Source organism: Oncorhynchus nerka, linkage group LG12 (assembly GCF_034236695.1).
Source record: "Oncorhynchus nerka isolate Pitt River linkage group LG12, Oner_Uvic_2.0, whole genome shotgun sequence".
NCBI classification, from domain to species: domain Eukaryota; kingdom Metazoa; phylum Chordata; class Actinopteri; order Salmoniformes; family Salmonidae; genus Oncorhynchus; species Oncorhynchus nerka.
The window spans coordinates 77,670,732-77,698,215 of NC_088407.1; the positions used below are offsets into that span (position 1 = coordinate 77,670,732).

The following is a 27,484-nucleotide window of genomic DNA, read 5'->3' on the forward strand; positions in this document are numbered from 1 at the left end:
AAATAAAATTTGATTTGAAATGGTATCCACGAGTTCATCTGACTCTGAGGAAGTAGATAAAGTGCCAATCATTGCCAAAATCCGTAGTGTCTCTTTAATAGATGGACACAGACCTGACCCTAGGCCTAGCTAAACTGCTGTACTCACTCACGCCACTGTCAGTCTGCCCAGACCGGCATAGCAGTGGCTCTTTCCCAAATAGTCTCAAATAGTCTCCCTTGCTTCCTCTTTCTGCCACTCCTAAAAAAAAATGCATTGGAAGAGAAGGTCAGAAGGGAGGGCCCTTGGATCTTCTCCAATATGGTTTGAGAAGGTGACGAGGTTTAACACCATAAATCATTAGTCACCCCACTTTGATCAATCAACACTGGCATGTAAATTACTTCTTGTAGCATAGTTATTATATAACCTAGCCTAATTCTACTGTTGCTCACCAGACTTCACCAGAGTTTCTGTTCGTTCTGGTATCGTAAGCAAACCTGAACTCCAACTCGACACTCTCTGTGTGTGTGACCAATGACGGTGTGGCAGGCGCACGGCTTGTGGTCAGTTACCATGGCAACCCTCCGTTTTCAGTTCTCTCTCTCTGTCCCGTATTGTTTACAGACGGCCAATGGAAACGTGGAGGCTAAAGTGGTCTGTTTCTACCGACGCAGAGACATCTCCTCAACGCTCATCGCCCTCGCTGACAAACACGCACGTGAGTGACACGCACGGTTCACTGTTCAGTCAGAATCCACTATTTCTTCACCAGCTAACCACTGTGACTGTTCAACATTGAATGTCAGCGTTCAAATCCCCTTTATTTATACAGGTTAAGCTATTGTCATTCAGATTAAACCTCTTGCAAGAGAGACCAGTTCCCTCTACACTGATTGACTAAGCACTATTCAGCATCCAATGCCACTTCATTCCCTTGTATAGGCTAGTTCACAGAGAGATGGTTGGACTGAACTGTTGGGGCGGCAGGGTAGCCTAGTGGTTAGAGCGTTGGACTAGTAACCGAAAGGTTGCAACCCCGAGCTGACAAGGTACAAATCTGTTGTTCTGCCCCTGAACAGGCAGTTAACCCACTGTTCCAAGGCCATCATTGAAAATAAGAATTTGTTCTTAAAACTTGTTAAGGATGTTGCGAATTTTCTTAGCTTTTTGTTAAAAATCGCGCAACATTTCAGCGCCCTGCTATTCATGCCAGGAATATAGTACATGCATATGGATAGTATCTGTGGATAGAAAACACTCAGAGGTTTCCAAAACTGGTTAAATCGTGTCTGTGGCTATAACACAACGTGTTTAGCAGTAAAAATCCCTCGAAAAACTGTTCTCCAAAAACACAAAAAATATATTACTACGCCAGTCAATGTATTGTTAAAGACGAACGAAAATATATCCAGCCGTAATGTAAACGCCTACAGCTTCCACACGATGTCGCCAGTGCTGTTGTTTTGAGCAGACTAAATCCTTTTTTCTATGATGTTTTAGCCTTTCCGGTTTCAGTTTGTCAACAGGAAGTTATTAAAATTACCAAGATGGCCGGTGATTTCCAGACTCACTCCTATCGAATACAAATCGCCCCGTCATGAATTGTATAGCTAATGAACTTTTATTAATACCTAAAGTTGGGTTAGAAAAGTAATTTGAAGTGTTTTGTAAAAGTAGATAGGCACCTTTTGTCATTTTAAAAAGTGACGTTGCGTCTTGGAAAACAGAATATTCCTGCATCAGACCGGTCTTCAGAAAATGACATTTTGGCTATACAATGACGGATTTAATCGGGAAAAAGACCCAACTGGGATGTTTATGGGATATATAGGAGTGCCAAGAAAGAAGCTCGTCAACGGTAATGAATGTTTTATATTTTATTCCAGCGTTTTGGGTAGCGACTGATAACGCAAAATCTGTTGTTTTTGGTGACGTTGCTGTATTTGAGGGTGCATGGTATCAGATAAAAACCTCTCATGCATTCCCCGAAAAGCATTTTACAAATCTGACTTGGTTGATAGATTCACAACGAGTGTAGCTTTAATTCAATACGTTGTATGTGTGTATTAATGAAAGTTTGAGTTTTATCAAAAACTATACGTGGCGCACTTGAAATTACCGCTGATTTGATCCCCAAGGCGGACCCGCTTCTCTAACAAGTTAATTAACCGACTTGCCTAGTTAAATAAAGGTCAAATAAAAAAATGAAATAGCACATTTAAATCTGAGTTCTGTCATGTATAGTGAAAGACAATAGCTGTGTTCAAATACTCATACTAACTACTATTTGTGATGTGAATTGAGGATATAGTTAGTATGCCAAAAGTTCCTGGAAGTCTTACTAAATTCACCAAAATACGAAGTATACACGCAGTGGACACTTTCTGTGCTTTTAAGGCCCATAATGCAATTCTTCAGAAAATGGGCGTGGCTTCAATGTTTTCAGATTTGAAGAAAATGGCGAAAAATATGCAGCCGAAGTCCGATGAGAGGGTATACAAATTCATTGCTTTATATATTAATTTAACTGTATTTAATCTTTATTACTTTAACCAATTATAACAAATGTAAATAAAATGTTGAGTAATGTAATAAACAAATTACTTTTCAAATAAGTTACATTACACGTTATGTTGGCTGACAATTTGTTAGCTTACAAACCGCATACCCGGTACATACTGCTGTAACGTAAACTCGTACATCGCCTTGGTCCGTACAATTGCCCTTATTTTAGCGCCCCAAAAATGTAATACTTCCAGATCAACTGTAATGTCAATACCATTGTAAAGCACAATTTCTCCCCTTTCCAACAGAATCAATTACATGACCTAAACGCTGCTCGTTTCTGTATAATTCAAGCAGGCAATGATCCCCGTCGGGTCTTTTTAAAAATGGCGGGTGGGGAAGGGAAACTAATGCGTGGGGGTGACAAGAACGGATGTTGTGGGAAAATTGCTTTTTTTCACTCGATCTGTCCAACTTATCACCTTATTAAAATGTAAATAAAACACTATAAAGAGTTTATATAACGTGTCATTACATACCTATTTGAAGGTTTGTGTCGAATTTGAATAGGGTTTTTAGGGCGGTGCTAAAGTGATCTTAGAAGTAAACAGCGGCTTTGAGAACGATGATCGCATGCAATGATGACGCAAAAAATGATTAGGTATCCACCCTTACCCCCGTCACTGTCCATTTCTTGTTTTTAAAGGATGAGAGAAGTGCTACAGAGAGATTGTAAGACAGAAATAGTTGCTTTATGCATGCTGTATGTTACGACATGACACGTCAAGATGTAACGGAGGGTCAGTTTTTTTCAACTTTTCTCCAACACTATAGAGCCGTTACCATGTCGATCAACGCTTGAATAGAAACCTAGTTCACGCCCCCGAATTTGACGTCAACACAGTCGCTACAGTCCCATTAGTTTTCTTTGTAGACTCGTTTGAATGTTGCGGTTGCGCATTGTACAGAATGGGGAGATTTTATGTTAATGATATGCTATGTTGGCTACCTACTGTAACGTTAGTTGGCTACTAGTACATCGAACTTGCCAGTATATTTACTTTATGCTATCTAACTAACTAACCAATGTTTATTGACTTGATTATTCACGTCAGTCATAGCTTGCCATAGTAGTTTTTGGATTTGCTCGTAAATTCGCTCTGGCTATCTACTCCAATTACATAGCATTCTCGTTGGACTGCCAGAGGCAAAGCTCAGAATAACTGATGAATTGACAAACGCTCAACACCCGTTGAATGTGGCCGGTGTCAGTAAACGTTGGTAAAAAGTGTAATTAAATTGTTGCCAGCAGAACGGTTACAGTCACCAACGGCTCTAGATAACATGAAAACAGTTTAACCAGCCCTGCTAGGGTGAGTAAAATGGTCAGAGTGATGTGTTCTCTCATTTGTGTCTGGGAATAGCTAGCCAACTTTAGCCAGTTAGTTTGGGTGCTTTACTGCCGAGGCTCTGAATTTATAAACGGACAATCTAACAACTCCCTGAATATACAAACGCCCAGAGCGCACCCTGGCACTTCAGATTGAATTTACGAACACACCCGAAGTCTAGCTAGTAATTTGTTATGCTAGCAAGAGGTTGCATAGCAACAGCATCAACTTCCGGTAGACTAGGTGAAGCGCTAGTATGCTCAACTGAAAGGATACCGTTAGTTTACAGCATACTAAAATGAACTAATAGTATGTAGTATACAGGATGTTAGTATGGGTATTCGAACACAGCTAATATCTCAGTATTAGTCCTAGACTAGTCTAGGCAAATGTCAGTGTTTGTTTACGGTTGCTCATCTAAGCAGAACTGTGTGTGAATGACTATTTTCAGGCCAGCGTAACTGTGTACTCATCCATGTGTGTGAGAGAGCTGGCTCTGCAGTGTTAGCGGCTGTAGCTAGCTGTGTACTGTATCTTCGAGCTGTTGCTGTTTTGGGCTGCTTGTATCTGTTCTATCAGAGTGCAGTAGACTGTAGCTGTGAGGGCTGTCTGTAGCTGTGAGGGCCTGACTGGAAAAAAGTGAATCCTTCTAGAGCAGTTGCCCTCTGTTCTGTCCTACTCTATGCTGCTAGAACCAAAGTCCTTCCAGTCACCTACTCCCAACCTGCGTCCTTCCACCTACTCCCAACCTGCATCCTTCCACCTACTCCCAACCTGCGTCCTTCCACCTACTCCCAACCTGCGTCCTTCCACCTACTCCCAACCTGCGTCCTTCCACCTACTCCCAACCTGCGTCCTTCCACCTACTCCCAACCTGCGTCCTTCCACCTACTCCCAACCTGCGTCCTTCCACCTACTCCCAACCTGCGTCCTTCCACCTACTCCCAACCTGCGTCCTTCCACCTACTCCCAACCTGCGTCCTTCCACCTACTCCCAACCTCGTCCTTCCACCTACTCCCAACCTGCGTCCTTCCACCTACTCCCAACCTGCGTCCTTCCACCTACTCCAAACCTGGGTCCTTCCACCTACTCCCAACCTGGGTCCTTCCACCTACTCCCAACCTGGGTCCTTCCACCTACTCCCAACCTGGGTCCTTCCACCTACTCCCAACCTGGGTCCTTCCACCTACTCCCAACCTGGGTCCTTCCACCTACTCCAAACCTGGGTCCTTCCACCTCCTCTAAACCTGGGTCCTTCCACCTACTCTAAACCTGGGTCCTTCCACCTACTCCCAACCTGGGTCCTTCCACCTACTCCCAACCTGGGTCCTTCCACCTACTCCAAACCTGGGTCCTTCCACCTACTCCAAACCTGGGTCCTTCCACCTACTCCAAACCTGGGTCCTTCCACCTACTCCAAACCTGGGTCCTTCCACCTACTCTAAACCTGGGTCCTTCCACCTACTCTAAACCTGGGTCCTTCCACCTACTCTAAACCTGAGTCCTTCCACCTACTCTAAACCTGGGTCCTTCCACCTACTCTAAACCTGGGTCCTTCCACCTACTCTAAACCTGGGTCCTTCCACCTACTCTAAACCTGGGTCCTTCCACCTACTCTAAACCTGGGTCCTTCCACCTACTCTAAACCTGGGTCCTTCCACCTACTCTAAACCTGGGTCCTTCCACCTACTCCAAACCTGGGTCCTTCCACCTTCTCCCAACCTGGGTACTTCCACCTACTCCCAAACTGCGTCACAAATTACACACTGCTTCTTAGTGCACTATGTAGGGAATAGGGTGCCATTTGGGATGCAAGACCCAGACAGACATTTACAATATGTGAAGTATGCATGTACGGAATGGTTCCTCACCGCATGGGTGGGCTTGGGGTGTGTGTGCGTGTGTACATGGTGGGCTGGGGTGTGTGTGCGTGTGTACATGGTGGGCTGGGGTGTGTGTGCGTGTGCACATGGTGGGCTGGGGTGTGTGTATATGGTGGGTTGTGTGTGCGTGTGCACATGGTGGGTTGGGGTGTGCGTGTGTACATGGTGGGCTGGGGTGTGTGTGTGTGTACATGGTGGGCTGGGGTGTGTGTATATGGTGGGTTGGTGTGTGTGTGTACATGGTGGGTTGGGGTGTGTGTGTGTGTGTGTACATGGTGGGCTGGGGTGTGGTTATGGTGGGTTGGGGGTGTGGCTGTGTACATGGTGGGCTGGTGGGTGTGTGTGTGTGTGTACATGGTGGGCTGGTGTGTGTGTACATGGTGGGCTGGTGTGTGTGTACATGGTGGGCTGGGGTGTGTGTGTACATGGTGGGCTGGGGTGTGGTTATGGTGGGCTGAGGGTGTGGCTGTATACATGGTGGGCTGGGGTGTGTGTACATGGTGGTGTGTGTGTGTGTACATGGTGGGCTGGTGTGTGTGTGTGTGTGTGTGTGTACATGGTGGGCTGGTGTGTGTGTGTGTGTGTACATGGTGGGCTGGTGTGTGTGTGTGTGTACATGGTGGGCTGGTGTGTGTGTGTGTGTGTACATGGTGGGCTGGTGTGTGTGTGTGTGTGTGTACATGGTGGGCTGGTGTGTGTGTGTGTGTGTGTACATGGTGGGCTGGTGTGTGTGTGTGTGTGTGTGTACATGGTGGGCTGGTGTGTGTGTGTGTGTGTGTGTGTGTGTGTGTGTGTGTGTACATGGTGGGCTGGTGTGTGTGTGTACATGGTGGGCTGGTGTGTGTACGTGTGTGTGTACATGGTGGGCTGGTGTGTGTGTGTGTACGTGTGTGTACATGGTGGGCTTGTGTGTGTGTGTACATGGTGGGCTGGTGTGTGTGTGTGTGTGTGTGTACATGGTGGGCTGGTGTGTGTGTGTACATGGTGGGCTGGTGTGTGTGTGTACATGGTGGGCTGGGGTGTGTTTGTGTGTATACATGGTGGGCTGGGTTGTGTGTGTGTGTGTGTACATGGTGGGCTGGGTTGTGTGTGTGTGTGTGTACATGGTGGGCTGGGTTGTGTGTGTGTGTGTGTGTACATGGTGGGCTGTGTTGTGTGTGTGTGTACATGGTGGGCTGGTGTGTGTGTGTACATGGTGGGCTGGTGTGTGTGTGTACATGGTGGGCTGGGGTGTGTTTGTGTGTATACATGGTGGGCTGGGTTGTGTGTGTGAATGTGTACATGGTTGGCTGGGTTGTGTGTGTGTACATGGTGGGCTGGGTTGTGTGTGTGTACATGGTGTGTGTGTGTGTGTGTGTGTACATGGTGGGCTGGGTTGTGTGTGTGTGTGTACATGGTGGGCTGGGTTGTGTGTGTGTGTGTACATGGTGTGCTGGTGGGCTGCTGCTGTATCCTGGAGCCAGCTGCCCAGACCGACACCAAGGACCTGCGAGAGCGAAGAGGGGATGATCAGAGGACCTGGTATCTTGTCCAAACTTTCTGTGTGTTTAATAGCGGCAACCGGGTAAAATAACTTGGAGAAACCGGTATATTATTATAATTTATTTCTATGAACAGCATGGGGTGAAATGGAACCGTTATATGCAATGTCTAAATCTGGCTTCTCACAGGTTTCTTTACTAACTGCATGATCAATCATCAACGCTCAGTGTGTGTCTGAGTGTGTGTGTGTGCTGTTGTACTTGCCTATCGTATTTACTATGTTGTTTAAGCATATTTTTTATGCTGAAACTTTACACGCCACCTTGAACTGCAGTTGGTAGGCCTATGGCAGGGCTGCCCAACCCTCTTCCTGGAGATCTACTGTCCTGTAGGTTTTCGGTCCAACCCTAATTTAGCATATCTGATGAAAATCCCAAATGTATTTATTTTATGGATGTCGGATGTTTATTGATTTATTTAATTATCATAACATTCCTATGAATAGCCTATGCCTTTGTTAACAAATAACACCTTGCGAGATTATCAATGTCTTCATTGCTTTAGAATTACTGTTATGCTAACGAATGATACAAATGATACTTCAGAATTACTGTTTTGCTAACGAATGATACAAATTATACTTTAGAATTACTGTTAGGCTAACGAATGATACTTTAGAATTACTGTTAGGCTAACGAATGATACTTTAGAATTACTGTTAGGCTAACGAATGATACAAATGATACTTTAGAATTACTGTTATGCTAACGAATGATACAAATGATACTTCAGAATTACTGTTTTGCTAACGAATTATACAAATTATACTTTAGAATTACTGTTAGGCTAACGAATGATACTTTAGAATTACTGTTAGGCTAACGAATGATACTTTAGAATTACTGTTAGGCTAACGAATGATACAAATGATACTTTAGAATTACTGTTATGCTAACGAATGATACAAATGATACTTTAGAATTACTGTTATGCTAACGAATGATACAAATGATACTTTAGAATTACTGTTATGCTAACGAATGATACAAATGATACTTTAGAATTACTGTTAGGCTAACGAATGATACGAATGATACTTTAGAATTACTGTTAGGCTAACGAATGATACTTTAGAATTACTGTTATGCTAACGAATGATACAAATGATACTTTAGAATTACTGTTAGGCTAACAATGATACGAATGATACTTTAGAATTACTGTTATGCTAGGCTAACAAATGATACGAATGCCATTGGAACATTTTAGATTTGATGTATAATAACATTGGAATGGCATATGATTCTGTACCATTGGTTTTATATGCTTTAGAATGACTCTTCTGGTTTTGGCTGGAATTACCGGGTTACCTGGGAGAATAGTTATTTATTTTCAGAATGGAACATTTGGAAAATACTGGGAAAATATTGAGGGGGGGGGCTGTGGAATATTGTCCTTGTGTAGTACTGGATGGCTTTCTTTCTCCTTGCTGGACTGGATCATTTCAGAATGGCTGTGTGTGTGTATTCTCGTCTGTTTGTGTGCTTGTCTTTGTCTGTGTGTGCTGTGAGTCATAGATCAAATATTTTCCTTGCTATGATTTGGTTAGAGCCTTAACTCAGAGGGCCCCTACGTGTCTTAGCCCCACCCTTGCCGGCAGAGATGCCTCCTGAGTGGTCGGTCCCAGTGATTGACATAGCCTTTGGCTCCTCTGGCCCTTCCCTCCAGTCATATGACTTAAGGCGTCAGTAGGGTTGCAAAGGGTCAAAAACTTTCCAGAAATGTTCCATGACAAGTTAAGCCCGGGAATTTTGCTTAAATTCCTCAAAAAGTTAGCTTAACAGTGAACCTTTTTTGTGGGATGCACATAAAGGCAATTCTAGGTATTGTGACATATTTTGGTTAAACTATCCCAAATTCATTGGAATTGCGACCCTCTGCATGCACAGTGCATTCTTCCATCACATTTATAGCTGATTCTCAATATCTAAATGAGATGCTATTGAGCCCACTAATGAGATGCTACTAATGAGATGCTACTAATGAGATGCTACTGAGCCCACACTACTGCACTGTCTGAGCCAAGGACTACATGCTTTCTGGTAAGTTTTGATACAAAATACTGGGTAGGGTGAATATATTTTATGACATTATTTTTTGTTAATTTGTAAATAGTATCCTACAGCAAAGTGTGTTTTAAAATAATTTAACTTAACAATTTCTGCTAGTTGCTATCATGTGGGTTTTTAGCTTGCTTGAGCCTGAGTGTTAATTCACCTGTTTCCATACATGTTTCATTTAAAAACATTTATCTTACAAAGGAGTTGTTTTAATCTAACTGCTTAACTATTTATCTGGACATGGAATTGTATTATTATTACTGTTTTCTTCTAATATTTACAGGAAAAAGCCACGGGCACTATCTGATGTGTGGAGACCTTTCACTGCAGCTAATGTAGAAGGAAAAGCTGTGTACATTTGCAAATACTGTGCCAAATCATATGTGAAGAATGCGACAATGATGCAGAATCATCTGGCCAAGTGCATAAATGATGAATCAGACACCTTATCGATAGCAACAGCTCATGGTCTTCCTGGAATCAGAAGTTTTTTTGATTCAATGGAACGTAGTCAGAGAAATGCTGACGCATACACAGCTCGAGCAAGATATTCAACTGGTTCACGTCTGATGCTCACAGGCAATGTGTGTTCGAAGAGATTTCTGAATGTTCTTCACCCAGCATACACCCCTCCAACCAGACATGCTTTAATCTACTCATTTGCTGGATGCAGTTTAACAGAGTTCAACTGAAGGTCAAACAAATCATAGCAAAGCAGACTGTATTGCAATAATCTCTGATGGATGGACAAATGTTCGTGGGCAAGGAATAATTAACTACATCTCCACCCCTCAACTAGTATTCTACAAGAGCACAGACACAAGGGACAACAGACACACCGGTTTCTACTTTGCAGTTGAGCTGAAGGCAGTCATCTATGACCTTGGACCACATAAGGTATTTGCACTGGTGACAGACAATGCTGCAAACATGTTGGCTGCTTGGTCTAAAGTGGAGGAGTCCTACCCTCACATCACACCCATTGGCTGTGCTGCTCATGCATTTATTCTGCTCCTCAAGGACATCATGGCACTGAAAACAATGGATACACTCTACAAGAGAGTCAAGGAAATGATTAGATATGTAAAAGGACATCAAGTTATAGCAGCAATCTACCTCACCAAGCAAAGTGAGAAGAATTAAGAGCACCACATTGAAGCTGCCCAGCATCATCTGTTGGGGTGGTGTTGTCATCATGTTTGACAGTCTCCTGGAGGGGAAGGAGTCTCTCCAAGAAATGTCCATATCACAGTCTGCTGATATGGACAGCCCCATCAAGAGGATCCTCCTGGATTATGTATATTGGGAGAGAGTGGTAAGCAGCCTGAAACTCCTGAAACCTATAGCAGTAGCCATTGCACGGATTGAGGGAGACAATGCCATCCTGCCTGATGTTCAGATTCTGCTTGTAAGATAATAAATATGTACTGCCCTGCCCACTTCACTGTTGCTCCAAGCAGAGGAAACTGCAGTTCTGAAATACATCAAAAAAGCCCTGAAGCCTGAAGCCCATACACACCTGCCTGAAGCCCATACACACCTGCCTGAAGCCCATACACACCTGCCTGAAGCCCATACACACCTGCCTGAAGCCCATACACACCGCAGCGTACATGTTTGACCCCAAGTATTCTGGCAAGAGCATCCTGTCTGGTGCAGAGATCAACAAGGCCTATGGTGTCATCACTACCGTGTCTTGCCACCTTGGCCTGGATGAGGGCAAGGTTCTTGGCAGTCTGGTGAAGTACACATCCAAGTTAGGGCTTTGGGATGGATATTCAATATGGCAGTCGTGACGACATATCTCAACAGCCACCTGGTGGAAGGGACTTTGTGGATCTGAGGCTCTTTCCCCTGTTGCCTCCATCCTCCAAATCCCACCAACATCAGCCGCCTCAGTGCAACAGGTCCTTGTTTGGGAACACACACACCAAAGCACGCAACAGGCTGACCAATACAAGGGTTGAAAAATTGGGGGCCATCCGGACAAATTTGAGGCTTTTTGAGCCTGACAACGAGCCATCCTCAAAAAGGTTGGAAAGTGACCGTGAAGATCAGGCCTCAGTCTGATGTTCAAGAGATGGACATTGAGGAGGTCCAGGGAGAAGACATGGAAGCTTGAGAGGAAGACAACCAAAGCTTTAGTTTCTAGACTATCATTTTACAGATGTATGTTGAAAACGTTTTTGGGATATGCGATGGATCATTCAATATTCCCTTTCTTTTGTTCAGTGAAATCATCATGTGACGAGTCAACTCATTTAATTAAACTAGTTCGTAACTGTTTTTTATTGCTATTGGAAGGATTTAATCATTTGCAATTGTCTACTTATAACATAAAAGGTGTTTGTTTCATATGGTAATATATCCAATGCAAAAGAAATCTACATTTAAATGGTATTAATATACATTTGCATATATTCCCGTTATTTCCCACGGAAAGTTTCCACCTCTGAATATTCCCCAAAATGTGCAACGCTAGGCGTCAGCATGCTTCAGTTCGGCTATCGGCTCCCTCAAAAGACATTCCCTTGAAGAAAAATAAAACGGGATATTACCCCGTGACAGTAGAGGATGGTGAGCTGGTACTAGCCATCTACGCCCAAACAAGGATGGGACGACACTCCCAAACAAGGAATACATGCGCGGGAGAATGAAATAGTTTCCCCAGAGACACTTGACTGGCGAATTTAATTTGTGCGAAATTCCTGGGATCTGCTAGATTTGCTGTACCTAGCAACAGACATGCATGCGTTCGGGAAAGTATTCAGACTCCTTCACTTTTTCCACATTTTGTTACGTTACAGCCTTATTCTAAAATGGATTTAAAAAAAACCTAATCTATTGACACACCCCAAAATGACAAAGCAAAAACAGGCCTTCATACATTTTCTAAAGTAATTTTTTAGAACTGAAATATTACATGTACATATGTATTCAGACCCTTTACTCAGTACTTTCTTGAAGCACATTTTGGCAGCGATTACAGCCTCAAGTTTTATTGGGTATGACGCTACAAGCTTTCAAGCACATCTGTGTTTGGGGAGTTTCTCACATTTCTTCTCTGCAGATCCTCTCAAGCTCTGTCAGGTTGGATGGGGAGCGTTGCTGCACAGCTATTTTCTGGTCTCTCCATAGATGTTCGATTGGGTTCGGGCTCTGGCTGGGCCACTCAAGGTCATTCAGAGACTTGTCCCGAAGCCCATCCTGCGTTGTCTTGGCTGTGTGCTTAGGGTCGTTGTCCTGTTGGAAGGTGAACCTTTGCCCCAGTCTGAGAACCTGCTCCAGAGCACTCAGGACTTCACCAAGGATCTCTCTGTACTTTGCTCTGTTCATCTTTCCATCGATCCTGACTAGTCTTCCAGTCCCTGCCACTGAAACGCATCCCCATAGCATGATGCTTCCACCACCATGCTTCACCGAAGGGATAATAATGGCTAGATGATGAGTGGTGCCTGGTTTCCTCCATACGTGACGCTTTGCCAAAGGGTTCAATCTTGGTTTCATCAAACCTGAGAATCTTGTTTCTCATGGTCCGAGAGTCCTTTAGGTGTCTTTTGGCAAACTCCAAGCTGGCTGTCATGTAACTTTTACTGAGGAGTGGCTTCCTTCTGGCTACTCTACCATAAAGGCCTGATTTGTGGAGTGCTGCAGAGATGGTTGTCCTTCTGGAAGGTTCTCCCATCTCTAGAGGAACTCTGGAGCCCTGTCAGTGACAATCGGGTTCTTGGTCACCTTCCTGACCAAGGTGCTTCTACTCCGATTGCTAAGTTAGGCCGGGCGGCCAGCTCTAAGAAGAGTCTTGGTGGTTCCACACTTCTTCCATTTAAGAATGATGAACTCCACTGTGTTCTTGGGGACCTTCAATGCTGCAGACATTTTTTTGGTAGACTTCCCAAGATATGTGCCTCGACACAATCTTGTCTCGGAGCTCTACGGACAATTCCTTCGACCTCCGCTTGGTTTTTGCTCTGACATGCTATGACACGTGGGACCTTAATCTCGCCAGGTGTGTGTGTGTGTGCCTTTTCCAAATCATGTCCAATCAATTGATGTTACCACAGGTGGGATCCAAGTTGTAGAAACATCTCAAGGATGATCAATGGAAACAGGATGCACCTGAGCTCCATTTCGAGTGTCATAGCAAAGGGTCTGAATACCCTTTGGGGCAGCAGCAAGTCTAGTGGTTAGCGCATTGGGCCAGTAACTGAAAGGTTGCTGGATTGAATCCCGAGCTGACAAGATAAAAATCTGTCCTTCTGCCCCTGAACAAGGCAGTTAACTGTTCCTCGGCTGTCATTGTAAATAAGAATGTGTTTTTAACTGACTTGCCTAGTTAAATAAAGGTCAAGTATTTTTTATTTATGTAAATAACGTAACTTTTATTTTAAAATGTGCTAAAACCAGTTTTCGCTTTGTCATTATGGGGTATTTTGTGTAGATTTTTTTTATTTTAATTTTATTTTTTTACATCAACATGTTAAAGGGAAGGGGTCTTAACACTTTGAATGCACTGTATAATGGGCGAGAGCCGGAGACAGAAGATGCCCGCTACACGCTCACAATGGTGGATGTGGGGGCATACGGCCCAGAGCGCTATGGTGGAGTGTTACAAGAGTTCTTTTGGGTCCAAACTGCTGCATTTACCACCGCGAGCTGTCCTGCCAGGTAGCACAACTCCAACTCCTCATGTTTTCCTGGGAGATGCAGCTTTCCCCAACATGAGAACATCATGCGCCCTTATCCAGGTATGTTGATAATAGAATGTTGGAATCAATTTAACTTTTTCTGGTTCTAATTTCCCTTGTTACTGTATACATGAATGAACCTCTGAGAAATGTCATTTTTATCAAGGCGTTTGGAATATGGGGGGGGGTTTACCGAAATATACACTATATAATATATATATATACACACTATCTGACATTCAATTTTTACCTCTCATTCACAGGTGTCCATCTCAATAAACCTGGGCATACCTGGAACTTCACTCTCGTTGACGGAGAGTCAAGAGAAAGCGTTCGGCATCATGGCTGCAAGCGTTCGGCATCATGGCTGCAAGCCATGCCCATTTTTTTTTCTACTGTGTTATTGACTTGTTAATTGTTTATTCCATGTGTAACTCTGTGTTGTCTGTTCACACTGCTATGCTTTATCTTGGCCAGGTCGCAGTTGCAAATGAGAACTTGTTCTCAACTAGCCTACCTGGTTAAATAAAGGTGTTCTCAACTAGCCTACCTGGTTAAATAAAGGTGTTCTCAACTAGCCTACCTGGTTAAATAAAGGTGAAATAAAAAAAATAAAAAAGCGTTCGGCATCATGGCTGCAAGGATGAGGATTCTTGATGGCCGCACAGACTCAGTTCTTTGTGAGCCAGTAGAGTTTTAACCTGATTCTGGGAGGTCTGTGTGCAGTCATTTAGATTGAACTACACCACAGGTAGAAAGCCTGTGGCACAGCTCTTCTGTACATTGTCAGCACTTGATATTCAAATAGAATGCATTGAAACACCTTGAATAAATGCCAACAGAGCTTTTTCAGCACACAAATAAACCTTTATTCTTACTTCTTGAAGTAAACCACAATAAAAGTGTCTGCTGATGACCGACATGAAAACAAGTGAATAAAGTGTCAGTGTAGTTACACATTTCTGAATATAAATATTTCGGAACAATAGAAATGTCTATGAAAAGACATGTAAATAACAAGTGTCTTTGGAATAAAATGAAAGTGTCTAGTTTCTGACTCGTGAGATGTCTGAACAACAGAACAAGTTGTTAATTTCACTGTGGTCTCAGTCGTGCGTTCTATGTCCTCTTGAAGTCATGCAGCTGGGGATCGAGTTCTAGAGTTTTGGCCAGTGTTCATCCATGAAATCAGCTATAGGTGCCAGGACCCTCTGGAGAGGATGAGAAGAGGAGGGGGGATTAGGAGTGTCTGGAGAGAGGATGAGAAGGGGGGTTAGGAGTGTCAGGAGAGAGGATGAGAAGGGGGTTAGGAGTGCCTGGAGAAAGGATGAGAAGGGGGTATAAGAGTGTCTGGAGAGAGGATGAGAAGGGGGGGGTTAGGGGTGTCTGGAGAGATGAGAAGGGGGTTAGGGTGTCTGGAGGATAAAGGATGAGGAAGGGGGGTTAGGAGTGTCTGGAGAGAGGATGAGAAGGGGGGTTAGGGAGTGTCTGGAGAGGGATGAGACGGGGGGGGTTTAAGAGTGTCTGGAGAGAGGATGAGACGGGGGGTTAGGGGTGTCTGGAGAGAGGATGAGAAGGGGGGTTAGGAGTGTCGAGTGAGGATGAGAAGGGGGGTTAGGAGTGTCTGGAGAGAGGATGAGAAGGGGTTCAGGAGAAAGGATGAAAAGGGGGTTTAAGTCTGGAGAGATGAGAAGAGGGGTTAGGGGTGTCTGGAGAAAGGATGAGAAGGGGGTTAAGAGTGTCTGGAGAGAGGATGAGAAGGGGGGTTAGGGGTGTCTGGAGAAAGGATGAGAAGGGGGGTTAGGAGTGTCTGGAGTGAGGATGAGAAGGGGGTTAGGGGTGTCTGGAGAAAGGATGAGAAGGGGGTTTAAGAGTGTCTGGAGAGGATGAGAAGGGGTTAGGGTGTGGAGAGGATGAGAAGGGGGGGTGTTAGGATGTTAGTCTGGAGAGAGGGATGAGAAGGGGGTTAGGAGTGTCTGGAGTGAGGATGAGAAGGGGGGGTTAGGAGTGTCTGGAGAGAGGATGAGAAGGGGGGTTAGGAGTGTCTGGAGAGAGGATGAGAAGGGGGGGTTAGGAGTGTCTGGAGAGAGGATGAGAAGAGGGGGGATCTCCACTGTGGAGTAGCCTTTCTACCGGCATTTCCACTGTGGAGTAACCTTTCTACCAGCATCTCCACTGTGGAGTAGCCTTTCTACCGGCATCTCCACTGTGGAGTAGCCTTTCTACCGGCATCTCCACTGTGGAGTAACCTTTCTACCGGCATCTCCACTGTGGAGTAGCCTTTCCACTGTAGCCTTTATGTATTTTCTTTGCCTTGACGAACTTGTTGCGAATCCTACCCCATTTTTAGAATAAGTGGTTGGGTCGGACCCCAACTTCTCTGCAATCTCTTTCCATGAATTGGCATTTACATGCATGTTTTTATATAATGCATGGCTAGAATCGTACTGGTGAAGGTACTTTTGTACCTCCTCGGTCAATCGATGCTCCAAGTTGTCGTTCCACATGTTGAACCCACACTGAATGTCGGGCTGAATCAACAAAACTCGCGTCACCCCCAACAGTTCACCAATCACGGATGAAGGGGCGTAGACTTCGGCTTCCCGAACTTTGACTGGCCCTTGAGCAAAAATGTGTGTGTCCGAACAGCCGAAAAACCCCTAACCGATCTCCAAAACGATCAAAAATGTGTGTGCCCGAACAGCCGAAAAAACCCTAACCGATCTCCAAAACGAACAAAAATGTCAGAAAATGTTGTCAGAAAATATGCACAAACTCTTCTGAACTCTTCTGAACTGTTTCGGCTGGGAAGCATGTGGCCGCCTTTAGCCTCTCTTAAATACATACACGCAATACACAACATATAAGGAAATCAGTCAATTGAAATAAATTATTTAGTCTAGAACTCTGGGCCCTTAGTTTCACTAAACAATAGACATCAATGGTGACTATGAATCTATTGTACTGAATTGATATCAGATTTGGATTGCCTGGCTGCCTGTAAGATTGAATCGGCTCTGGGGCTCTTGGATTGGGGTGCATGTTCATTCTGTGATGGTGTGTGTGTTCAATAGTCTATGAGTGTGAGTGAGAGAGAACTTATTGATTTTGGCCCTATATCCCTTCTCCTGAAAATCCCTTTTGATTGCTTCTGCTCTGCTCTCTGTCTCTCACCTTCTCTAATGAAACTCCAAATGAGCTGGATCATGCTTCAACTGGTTTCTGGTCCCCACCCCTCTCTGTCCCCCTCAGTCTCTCTTTCCTTCAGGGGGGTTATAGAGAGAGGGAGAGCGGGGGTTATAGAAAAGAGGGGAGTGGGGAGAGAGGGTGTTATAGAGAAGAGGGTTATAGAGAAACACACCAGTCCAGGCAGGGATCTATATCCCTATTTATTCCTAAGTGAGCCAGGTACCTGCAGTGTCACAAGGTGTCTTCAATGTTTTCCTGGAAAACCAATCCCTGTAGTATCTAATCCTCTTGTTTGTCTCGATTCTCTGGTTTAATATGTCGTGCCCTAACCTCACCCTAAATTCTGAGCGAAACACAGGTGTCACAACTATGAGGCGTGGCTCTAAATCGAGGCGGGAGGGGGTCATCACTAGTTAACACAGCCACAAAGTAGAAAATTACAGACACCGACATCATACCAAAGCAATTTTGCATATGTAGGTCATTTTTGGTGATAAGCCTACACAATATTCATTTGTGCATTAAGCAATAGGCTACAGAGCGGCACGGCATATATGAAAGCAAAACGGCATAGAAAAAGACACTTAAATCTATACCGTTTTATTTGAACCAAAACTACAACAGCCAAAGTGGATATGATGCAACTTCCACCAAGCTAGTGGATCCTCTTGGCTGTCTACCAAAGGAGTAAACATGTAGCTATTCATCTCTGCTTCCCGTAGTGACACAGCGGGGACAGATGTTGAAGCTGCAGTGACGCTTCCCTTGAAAAAGCTCCACAAAGACTTCCTGGGCCTTTTATTTTCTCCTATGGTGCACTAACTGGTGGGGTTCTGTCCTCACTGTGGGCCTCTCCACCGGTGAGGTTCTGTCCTCACTGTGGGCCTCTCCACCGGTGAGGTTCTGTCCTCACTGTGGGCCCCTCCACAGGTGGGGTTCTGTCCTCACTGTGGGCCTCTCCACCGGTGAGGTTCTGTCCTCACTGTGGGCCTCTCCACCGGTGAGGTTCTGTCCTCACTGTGGGCCTCTCCACCGGTGAGGTTCTGTCCTCACTGTGGGCCTCTCCACCGGTGAGGTTCTGTCCTTACTGTGGGCTGTGGATGCTTTGTGGCTGTGGATGCTAGTGGAAACCGAGCGGGAGCGAGCTTGCAATAGTTGTATTATACTGAACAAATACATACACGCAATACACAACATATAAGGAAATCAGTCAATTGAAATAAATGATTTAGGCACCAAATCTATGGATTTCACACGACTGGGCAGGGGTGCAGCCATGGGTGGGCCTGGCAGGGCATTGGCCAACCCACTTGGTAGCCAGGCACACCCACTGGGGAGACAGGTCCAGCCAATCAGAATGAGTTTTCCCCCACAAGGGTTTTCTTACAGACCGAAATACTCCTCAGCACTGTGTCCCCTCAGGCCAGTCTACTACCACATATCTACAACATAAAATACATGTGTATAGTGCGTATGTTATCGTGTGTGTGCATGTGTCTGTGCCTGTCTCTTCACAGTCTCCGCTACACCTCCAATATTCATTTTCACAAAGTCTGCTGCCTCAGTTTGTATGATGCCAATTTGCATATACTCAAGAATGTTATGAAGAGTGATCAGATGAATTGCAATTAATTGCAAAGTTCCTCTTTGCCATGCAAATGAACTGAATCCCCCCCCAAAATATTTCCACTGCATTTCAGCCCTGCCACAAAAGGATCAGCTGACATCATGTCAGTGATTCTCTCGTTAACACAGTGTTGACGAGGACAAGGCTGGAGATCACTCTGTCATGGTGATTGAGTTCGAATAACAGACTGGAAGCTTCAAAAGGGGGGTGGTGCTTGGAATCATTGTTCTTCCTCTGTCTCCCATGGTTACCTGCAAGGAAACACGTGTATCATCATTGCTTTGCACAAAAAGGGCTTCACAGGTAAGGATATTGCTGCCAGTAAGATTGCACCAAAATCAACCATTTATCAGATCATCAAGAACCTCGAGAGCGGTTCAATAGTTGTGAAGAAGGCTTCAGGGCGCCCAAGAAAGTCCAGCAAGCAAGCGCCAGGACCGTCTCCTAAAGTTGATTCAGCTGCAGGATCGGGGCACCACCAGTACAGAGCTTGCTCAGGAATGGCAGCAGGCAGGTGTGAGTGCATCTGCACGCACAGTGAGGCGAAGGACTTTGGAGGATGGCCTGGTGTCAAGAAGGGCAGCAAAGAAGCCACTTCTCTCCAGGAAAATCAAAAGGGACAAACTGATATTCTGCAAAAGGTACAGGGATTGGACTGCTGAATCCCCTTTCTGATTGTTTGGGGCATCCTGAAAAAAGCTTGTCCGTAGAAGACGAGGTGAGCGCTACCATCAGTCCTGTGTCATGCCAACAGTAAAGCATCCTGAGACCATTCATGTGTGGGGTTGCTTCTCAGCCAAGGGAGTGGGCTCACTCACAATTTTGCCTAAGAACACAGCCATGAATAAAGAATGGTACCAACACATCCTCCGAGAGTAACTTCTCCCTACCATCCAGGAACAGTTTGCTGACGAACAATTCCTTTTCCGGCATGATGGAGTACCTTGCCATAAGGCAAAAGTGATAACTAAGTGGCTCGGGGAATAAAACATCAATATTTTAGTTCCATGGCCAGAAACTCCCCAGACCTTAAACCCATTGAGAACTTGTGGTCAATCCTCAAGAGGCAGGTGGACAAACAAAAACCCACAAATTCTGACAAACTCCAAGCATTGATTATGCAAGAATGGGCTGCCATCAGTCAGGGTGTGACCCAGAACTTAATTGACATCATGTCAGGGTGGATTGCAGAGGTCTTGAAAAAGAAGGGTCAACACTGCAAATATTGACTCTTTGCATCAACTTCATGTAATTGTCAATAAAAGCCTTTGACACGTATGAAATGTTTGTAATTATACTTCAGTATTCCATAGTAACATCTGACAAAAATATCTAAAGACACTGAAGCAGCAAACTTTGTGGAAATTAATATTTGTGTCATTCTCAAAACTTTTGGCCACGACTGTAGTACTGTGCACCTCCCATAGTCTGTTCTGGACTTGGGGACTGTGAAGAGATCTCTGGTGGCATATCTTGTGGGGTATGCATGGGTGTCCGAGCTGTGTGCCAGTAGTTTAGACAGACAGCTCGGTGCATTCAACATGTCAATACCTCTCACAAATACAAGTAGTGATTAAGTCAATCTCTCCTCCACTTTGAGTCAGGAGAGATTGACATGCATAAACTCCCTCTTTGTGGTACCTGACCACACATCTGAACAGATGTCCAGGTGTGACAAAACTAGGGCCTGTAGGACCTGCCTTGTTGATAGTGCTGTTAAGATTGTCGAACAGCGCTTTATTATGAACGGACTTCTCCCCATTTTAGTTTCTGTTATATCAATATGTTTTGACAATGACAGTTTACGATCCAGGGTTACTCCAAGCAGTTTAGTCTCCTCAACCTGCTCAATTTCCACATGATTCATTACAAGATTTAGTTGAGGTTTAGGGTTTAGTGAATGATTTGTCCCAAATACAATGCTTTTAGTTTTTGAAATATTTAGGACTAACTTATTCCTTACCACCCATTCTGAAATCATTTGCAGCTCTTTGCTGTAGTAGTGGCATGTCGTTAGTAAAGATTGAAAAAAGTAATGGGCCTAAACAGCTGCCCTGGGGAATTCCTGATTGTACATGGATTATGTTGGAGAGGCTTCCATTTAAGAACACCCTCTGTGTTCTGTTAGACAGGTAACTCTTTATCCACAATTTAGCAGAGGGTGTAAAGCCATAACACATATGTTTTTCCAGCAGCTGACTATGATCGGTAATGTCAAAAGCCACACTGAAGTCTAACAAAACAGCCCCCACAATCTTTTTATCATCAATATCTCTCAGCCAATCATCAGTAATTTGTACTTGTTTGCTGTGCTTGTTGAATGTCCTTCCCTATAAGCGTGCTCAAAGTCTGTTGTCAATTTGTTTACAGTAAAATAGCATTGTATCTGCTCAAACACCAATCCAAGGGGATTTAACAGTTTTTACAGTACTTTTCATAATGGGTGCATGCTTATCAGTAATTGGAATAAGTCGTTTCATAAATGTGTCATGTGCAGCATCTGACTGCTCCTCATTACACGCCACAGACCAACAAATATTATTTATATCATCAACATAAGAATCACTACACAACTTATTGTATGACCTCTTATACACTATATTAGGCCCAGCCTTTGGAACTTTGGTTTTCCTAGATATGGCTACTATATTGTGATCACTACATCCGATGGATGTGGATACTGTTTTAAAGGACATTTCTGCAGCATTTGTAAAGATGTGATCAATACTAGAGGTCGACCGATTATGATTTTTCAGAGCCGATACCGATTATTGGAGGACCAAAAAAGGTTGATCCGATTAATCGGCCGTTTTTGAAATTTATTTGTAATAATGACAATTACAACAATACTGAATGAACACTTATTTTAACTTAATATAATACATAAATAAAATCAATTTAGCCTCAAATAAATAATGAAACATGTTCAATTTGGTTTAAATAATGCAAAAACAAAGTGTTGGAGAAGAAAGTAAAAGTGCAATATGTGCCATGTAAGAAAGCTAATGTTTAAGTTCCTTGCTCAGAACATGAGAACATATGAAAGCTGGTAGTTCCTTTTAACATGAGTCTTCAATATTCCCAGGTAAGATGTTTTAGGTTGTAGTTATTATAGGACTATTTCCCTCTATACCATTTGTATTTTATATACCTTTGACTATGTTCTTATAGGAACTTTAGTATTGTCAGTGTAACAGTATAGCTTCCGTCCCTCTCCTCGCTCCTACCTGGGCTCGAACCAGGAACACATCGACAACAGCCACCCTAGAAGCAGCGTTACCCATGCAGAGCAAGGGGAACAACCACTCCAAGTCTCAGAGCGAGTGGCGTTTGAAACGCTATTAGCGCGCACCCGGCTAACTAGCTAGCCGTTTCACATCGGTTACACCAGCCTAATCTCGGGAGTTGATAGGCTTGAAGTCATAAACAGCTGCTGGCAAAAGCACGAAAGTGCTGTTTCAATAAATGCTTACGAGCCTGCTGGGGCCTACCATCGCTCAGTCAGACTGCTTTATCAAATCATAGACTTAGTTATAACCTGATAACACACAGAAATACGAGCCGGAGGTCATTCATATGGCCGAATCCGGAAACCATCATCTCGAAAACGAGACTTTTATTCTTTCAGTGAAATACGGAACCGTTCTGTATTTTATCTAACGGGTGGCATCCATAAGTCTAAATATTCCTGTTACATTGCACAACCTTCAATGTTATGTCATAATTACGTAACATTTTTGCAAATTAGGCAGCCCAAACTGTTGCATATACACTGACTCTGCGTGCAATGAACGCAAGAGAAGTGACACAATTTCACCTGGTTAATATTGCCTGCTAACCTGGATTTCTTTTAGCTAAATATGCAGGTTTAAAAATATATACTTCTGTGTATTGATTTTAAGAAAGGCATTGATGTTTATGGTTAGGTACACATTGGAGCAACGATACGCACCGCATCGATTATATGCAACGCAGGACACGCTAGATAAACTAGTAATATCATTAACCATGTGTAGTTAACTAGTGATTATCATTTGATTGATTGTTTTTTATAAGATAAGTTTAATGCTAGCTAGCAACTTACCTTGGCTTACTGCATTCGGGTAACAGGCAGTCTCCTCGTGGAGTACAATGTAATCAGGTGGTTAGAGCGTTGGACTAGTTAACTGTAAGTTTGCAAGATTGAATCCCCCGAGCTGACAAGTTAAAAATCTGTCGTTCTGCCCCTGAACGAGGCAGTTAAACCCACCGTTCCAAGGCCATCATTGAAAATAAGAATGTGTTCTTAACTGACTTGCCTAGTTAAATAAAGATTAAATAAAGGTGTAGTTTTTTAAAAATTTATTGGCCAAATCATTGTCCAAAAGTACAGTTTTCCGATTGTTATGAAAACTTGAAATCGGCCCTAATTATTCTGGCATTCCGATTAATCGGTCGACCTCTAATCAATACATGTTGATGATTTCATTCCTATGCTAGTTGTAACTACCCTGGTAGGTTGACTGATAACCTGAACCAGGTTGCAGGCACTGGTTACTGTTTGAAACTTTTTCTTGAGTGGGCAGCTTGATGAAAGCCAGTCAATATGGACATCACCCAGAAAATTACTTCTGTTTATCTCATACATTATCAAGCATTTCTCACACAATATCCAAATACTGACTGTTAGCATTTGGTGGTCTATAGCAGCTTCCCACCAGAATGGGCTTTAGGTGAGGCAGATGAACCTGTAGCCATATTACTTCAACAGTATTTAACATGAGCCCCTCTCTAAGCTTTGCTGGGAATGTGGTTCTCAATATAAATGGCAACACCGCCCCCATTGGCATTTGTCTTTTCTGTAGATGTTATAACCATGTATTGCTTCCACTGTATCATCAAAGGTATTATCTAAGTGAGTTTCAGAGAGAGTCAGAATATGAATATCATGTGTTACTAGCAAGTTATTGACTTCATGAACCTTGTTTCTTAACGTGGGCAATTTCTTTCACTTTTCTGGGGTGCTTGATGCCTGTGTAATCATCCTGCTGGTTAAGCAGATTCTTGATATAATACACCTGTCAGGTGGATGGATTATCTTGGCAAAGGAGAAATGCTCACTAAACAGGGATAGAAACCAATTTGTAGCATTTTTTTCTTTCTTGAGAAGTAAGCTTTTTGTGCATATGGGATTTTTTTAAATTTCAGCTCATGAAACATGAGACCAACAGTTTACATGTGTTTATATTTTTGTTCTGTGTAGATGGGACTTAACTGTTCTAACACATTAACCATATTATTATTTTAAAAAAAACATATATTTTTCATGTGTGGCAAGATTCCACTGGTTTAGTGAAAACTCCGTTGAGCTAACCAGATGTGAGTATTTACTTTTGACCCATATCAGGAGAGATGGAGGAGATGCTGAACTGTGTGTGTGTCTGTGTCTCTGTGTGTGCACCCGTTGTGTGTGTGTGTGCGCACGCCTAACTAACGTTAGTGTGTTTGACTTCTGACCCCTATCCAGGAGAGATGGAGGAGGAGATGGAGAACCCAGAGTTGAATCCAGTTGACCTGCCAGAGAAACAGAAACACCAGCTGAGACACCGAGAGCTGTTCCTGTCCCGCCAGCTAGAGTCACTACCCGCTACACACATCAGGTACACCAAGACACTGTCACACCTAAACTTACCCTTAATCCATCACACTTTATATACCTGCTACACACACATCAGGTACACCATGACACTGTCACACCTTACCTTACCCTTAATCCATCACACCTTATATACCTGCTACACACATCAGATACACCATGACACTGTCACACCTAACCTTACCCTTAATCCATCACACCTTATATACCTGCTACACACATCAGGTACACCATGACACTGTCACACCTTACCTTACCCTTAATCCATCACACCTTATATACCTGCTACACACACATCAGGTACACCATGACACTGTCACACCTTACCTTACCCTTAATCCATCACACTTATATATACCACACATCAGGTACACCATGACACACACCTTACCTCAATCCATCACACTTTATATACCTGCTACACACACATCAGATACACCATGACACTGTCACACCTTACCTTACCCTTAATCCATCACACCTTATATACCTGCTACACACACATCAGATACACCATGACACTGTCACACCTTACCTTACCCTTAATCCATCACACCTTATATACCTGCTACACACATCAGGTACACCATGACACTGTCACACCTAACCTTACCCTTAATCCATCACACCTTATATACCTGCTACACACATCAGATACACCATGACACTGTCACACCTAACCTTACCCTTAATCCATCACACTTTATATACCTGCTACACACATCAGATACACCATGACACTGTCACACCTTACCTTACCCTTAATCCATCACACCTTATATACCTGCTACACACACATCAGGTACACCATGACACTGTCACACCTTACCTTACCCTTAATCCATCACACCTTATATACCTGCTACACACATCAGGTACACCATGACACTGTCACACCTAACCTTACCCATAATCCATCACACTTTATATACCTGCTACACACATCAGATACACCATGACACTGTCACACCTAACCTTACCCTTAATCCATCACACCTTATATACCTGCTACACACACATCAGAGAAACAGAAACACCAGCTGAGACACCGAGAGCTGTTCTACCCGCTACATTATATACCTACTACTAGACTAGCCAGAGTCACTACCCACTACATTATATACCTACTACTAGACCAGCTAGAGTCACTACCCGCTACATTATATACCTACTACTAGACCAGCTAGAGTCACTACCCAGTACATTATATATCTACTACTAGAGCAGCTAGAGTCACTACCCACTACATTATATACCTACTACTAGACCAGCTAGAGTCACTACCCACTACATTATATACCTACTACTAGACCAGCTAGAGTCACTACCCACTACATTATATACCTACTACTAGACCAGGTAGAGTCACTACCCACTACATTATATACCTACTACTAGACCAGCTAGAGTCACTACCCACTACATTATATACCTACTACTAGACCAGGTAGAGTCACTACCCACTACATTATATACCTACTACTAGACCAGCTAGAGTCACTACCCACTACATTATATACCTACTACTAGACCAGCTAGAGTCACTACCCACTACATTATATACCTACTACTAGACCAGGTAGAGTCACTACCCACTACATTATATACCTACTACTAGACCAGCTAGAGTCACTACCCACTACATTATATACCTACTACTAGACCAGCTAGAGTCACTACCCACTACATTATATACCTACTAATCCAATCAAATCAAATCAAATGTATTTATATAGCCCTTCGTACATCAGCTGATATCTCAAAGTGCTGTACAGAAACCCAGCCTAAAACCCCAAACAGCAAGCAATGCAGGTGTAGAAGCACGGTGGCTAGGAAAAACTCCCTAGAAAGGCCAAAACCTAGGAAGAAACCTAGAGAGGAACCAGGCTATGTGGGGTGGCCAGTCCTCTTCTGGCTGTGCCGGGTGGAGATTATAACAGAACATGGCCAAGATGTTCAAATGTTCATAAATGACCAGCATGGTCGAATAACAATAAGGCAGAACAGTTGAAACTGGAGAAGCAGCACGGTCAGGTGGACTGGGGACAGCAAGGAGTCATCATGTCAGGTAGTCCTGGGGCATGGTCCTGGGCTCAGGTCCTCCGAGAGAGAGAAAGAAAGAGAGAATTAGAGAGAGCATATGTGGGGTGGCCAGTCCTCTTCTGTCTGTGCCGGGTGGAGATTATAACAGAACATGGCCAAGATGTTCAAATGTTCATAAATGACCAGCATGGTCGAATAATAATAAGGCAGAACAGTTGAGAGAAAGAAAGAGAGAAGGATAGAATTAGAGAACACACACTTAGATTCACACAGGACACCGAATAGGACAGGAGAAGTACTCCAGATATAACAAACTGACCCTAGCCCCCCGACACATAAACTATTGCAGCATAAATACTGGAGGCTGAGACAGGAGGGGTCAGGAGACACTGTGGCCCCATCCGAGGACACCCCCGGACAGGGCCAAACAGGAAGGATATAATCCCACCCACTTTGCCAAAGCACAGCCCCCACACCACTAGAGGGATATCTTCAACCACCATCTTACCATTCTGAGACAATGCTGAGTATAGCCCACAAAGATCTCCGCCATGGCACAACCCAAGGGGGGGCGCCAAACCCAGACAGGATGACCACATCAGTGAATCAACCCACTCAGGTGACGCACCCCTTCCATGGACGGCATGAGAGAGCCCCAGTAAGCCAGTGACTCAGCCCCTGTAATAGGGTTAGAGGCAGAGAATCCCAGTGGAAAGAGGGGAACCGGCCAGGCAGAGACAGCAAGGGCGGTTCGTTGCTCCAGAGCCTTTCCGTTCACCTTCCCACTCCTGGGCCAGACTACACTCAATCATATGACCCACTGAAGAGATGAGTCTTCAGTAAAGACTTAAAGGTTGAGACCGAGTTTGCGTTTCTGACATGGGTAGGCAGACCGTTCCATAAAAATGGAGCTCTATAGGAGAAAGCCCTGCCTCCGG

General features: G+C 43.9%; 1 protein-coding gene across 1 annotated transcript in view; it reads left to right on the forward strand.

Annotated features, from left to right (window-relative positions):
* Nucleotides 1-27,484, forward strand: part of LOC115138835 (metastasis-associated protein MTA1-like) — an 84,088-nt gene that overhangs the window by 16,455 nt on the left and 40,149 nt on the right. Inside the window, exons 4-5 of the mRNA XM_065025812.1 lie at nucleotides 607-700; nucleotides 24,375-24,507. Coding sequence (XP_064881884.1) covers nucleotides 607-700; nucleotides 24,375-24,507 — 227 coding nt within the window. The remainder of the gene's footprint in view (nucleotides 1-606; nucleotides 701-24,374; nucleotides 24,508-27,484) is intronic.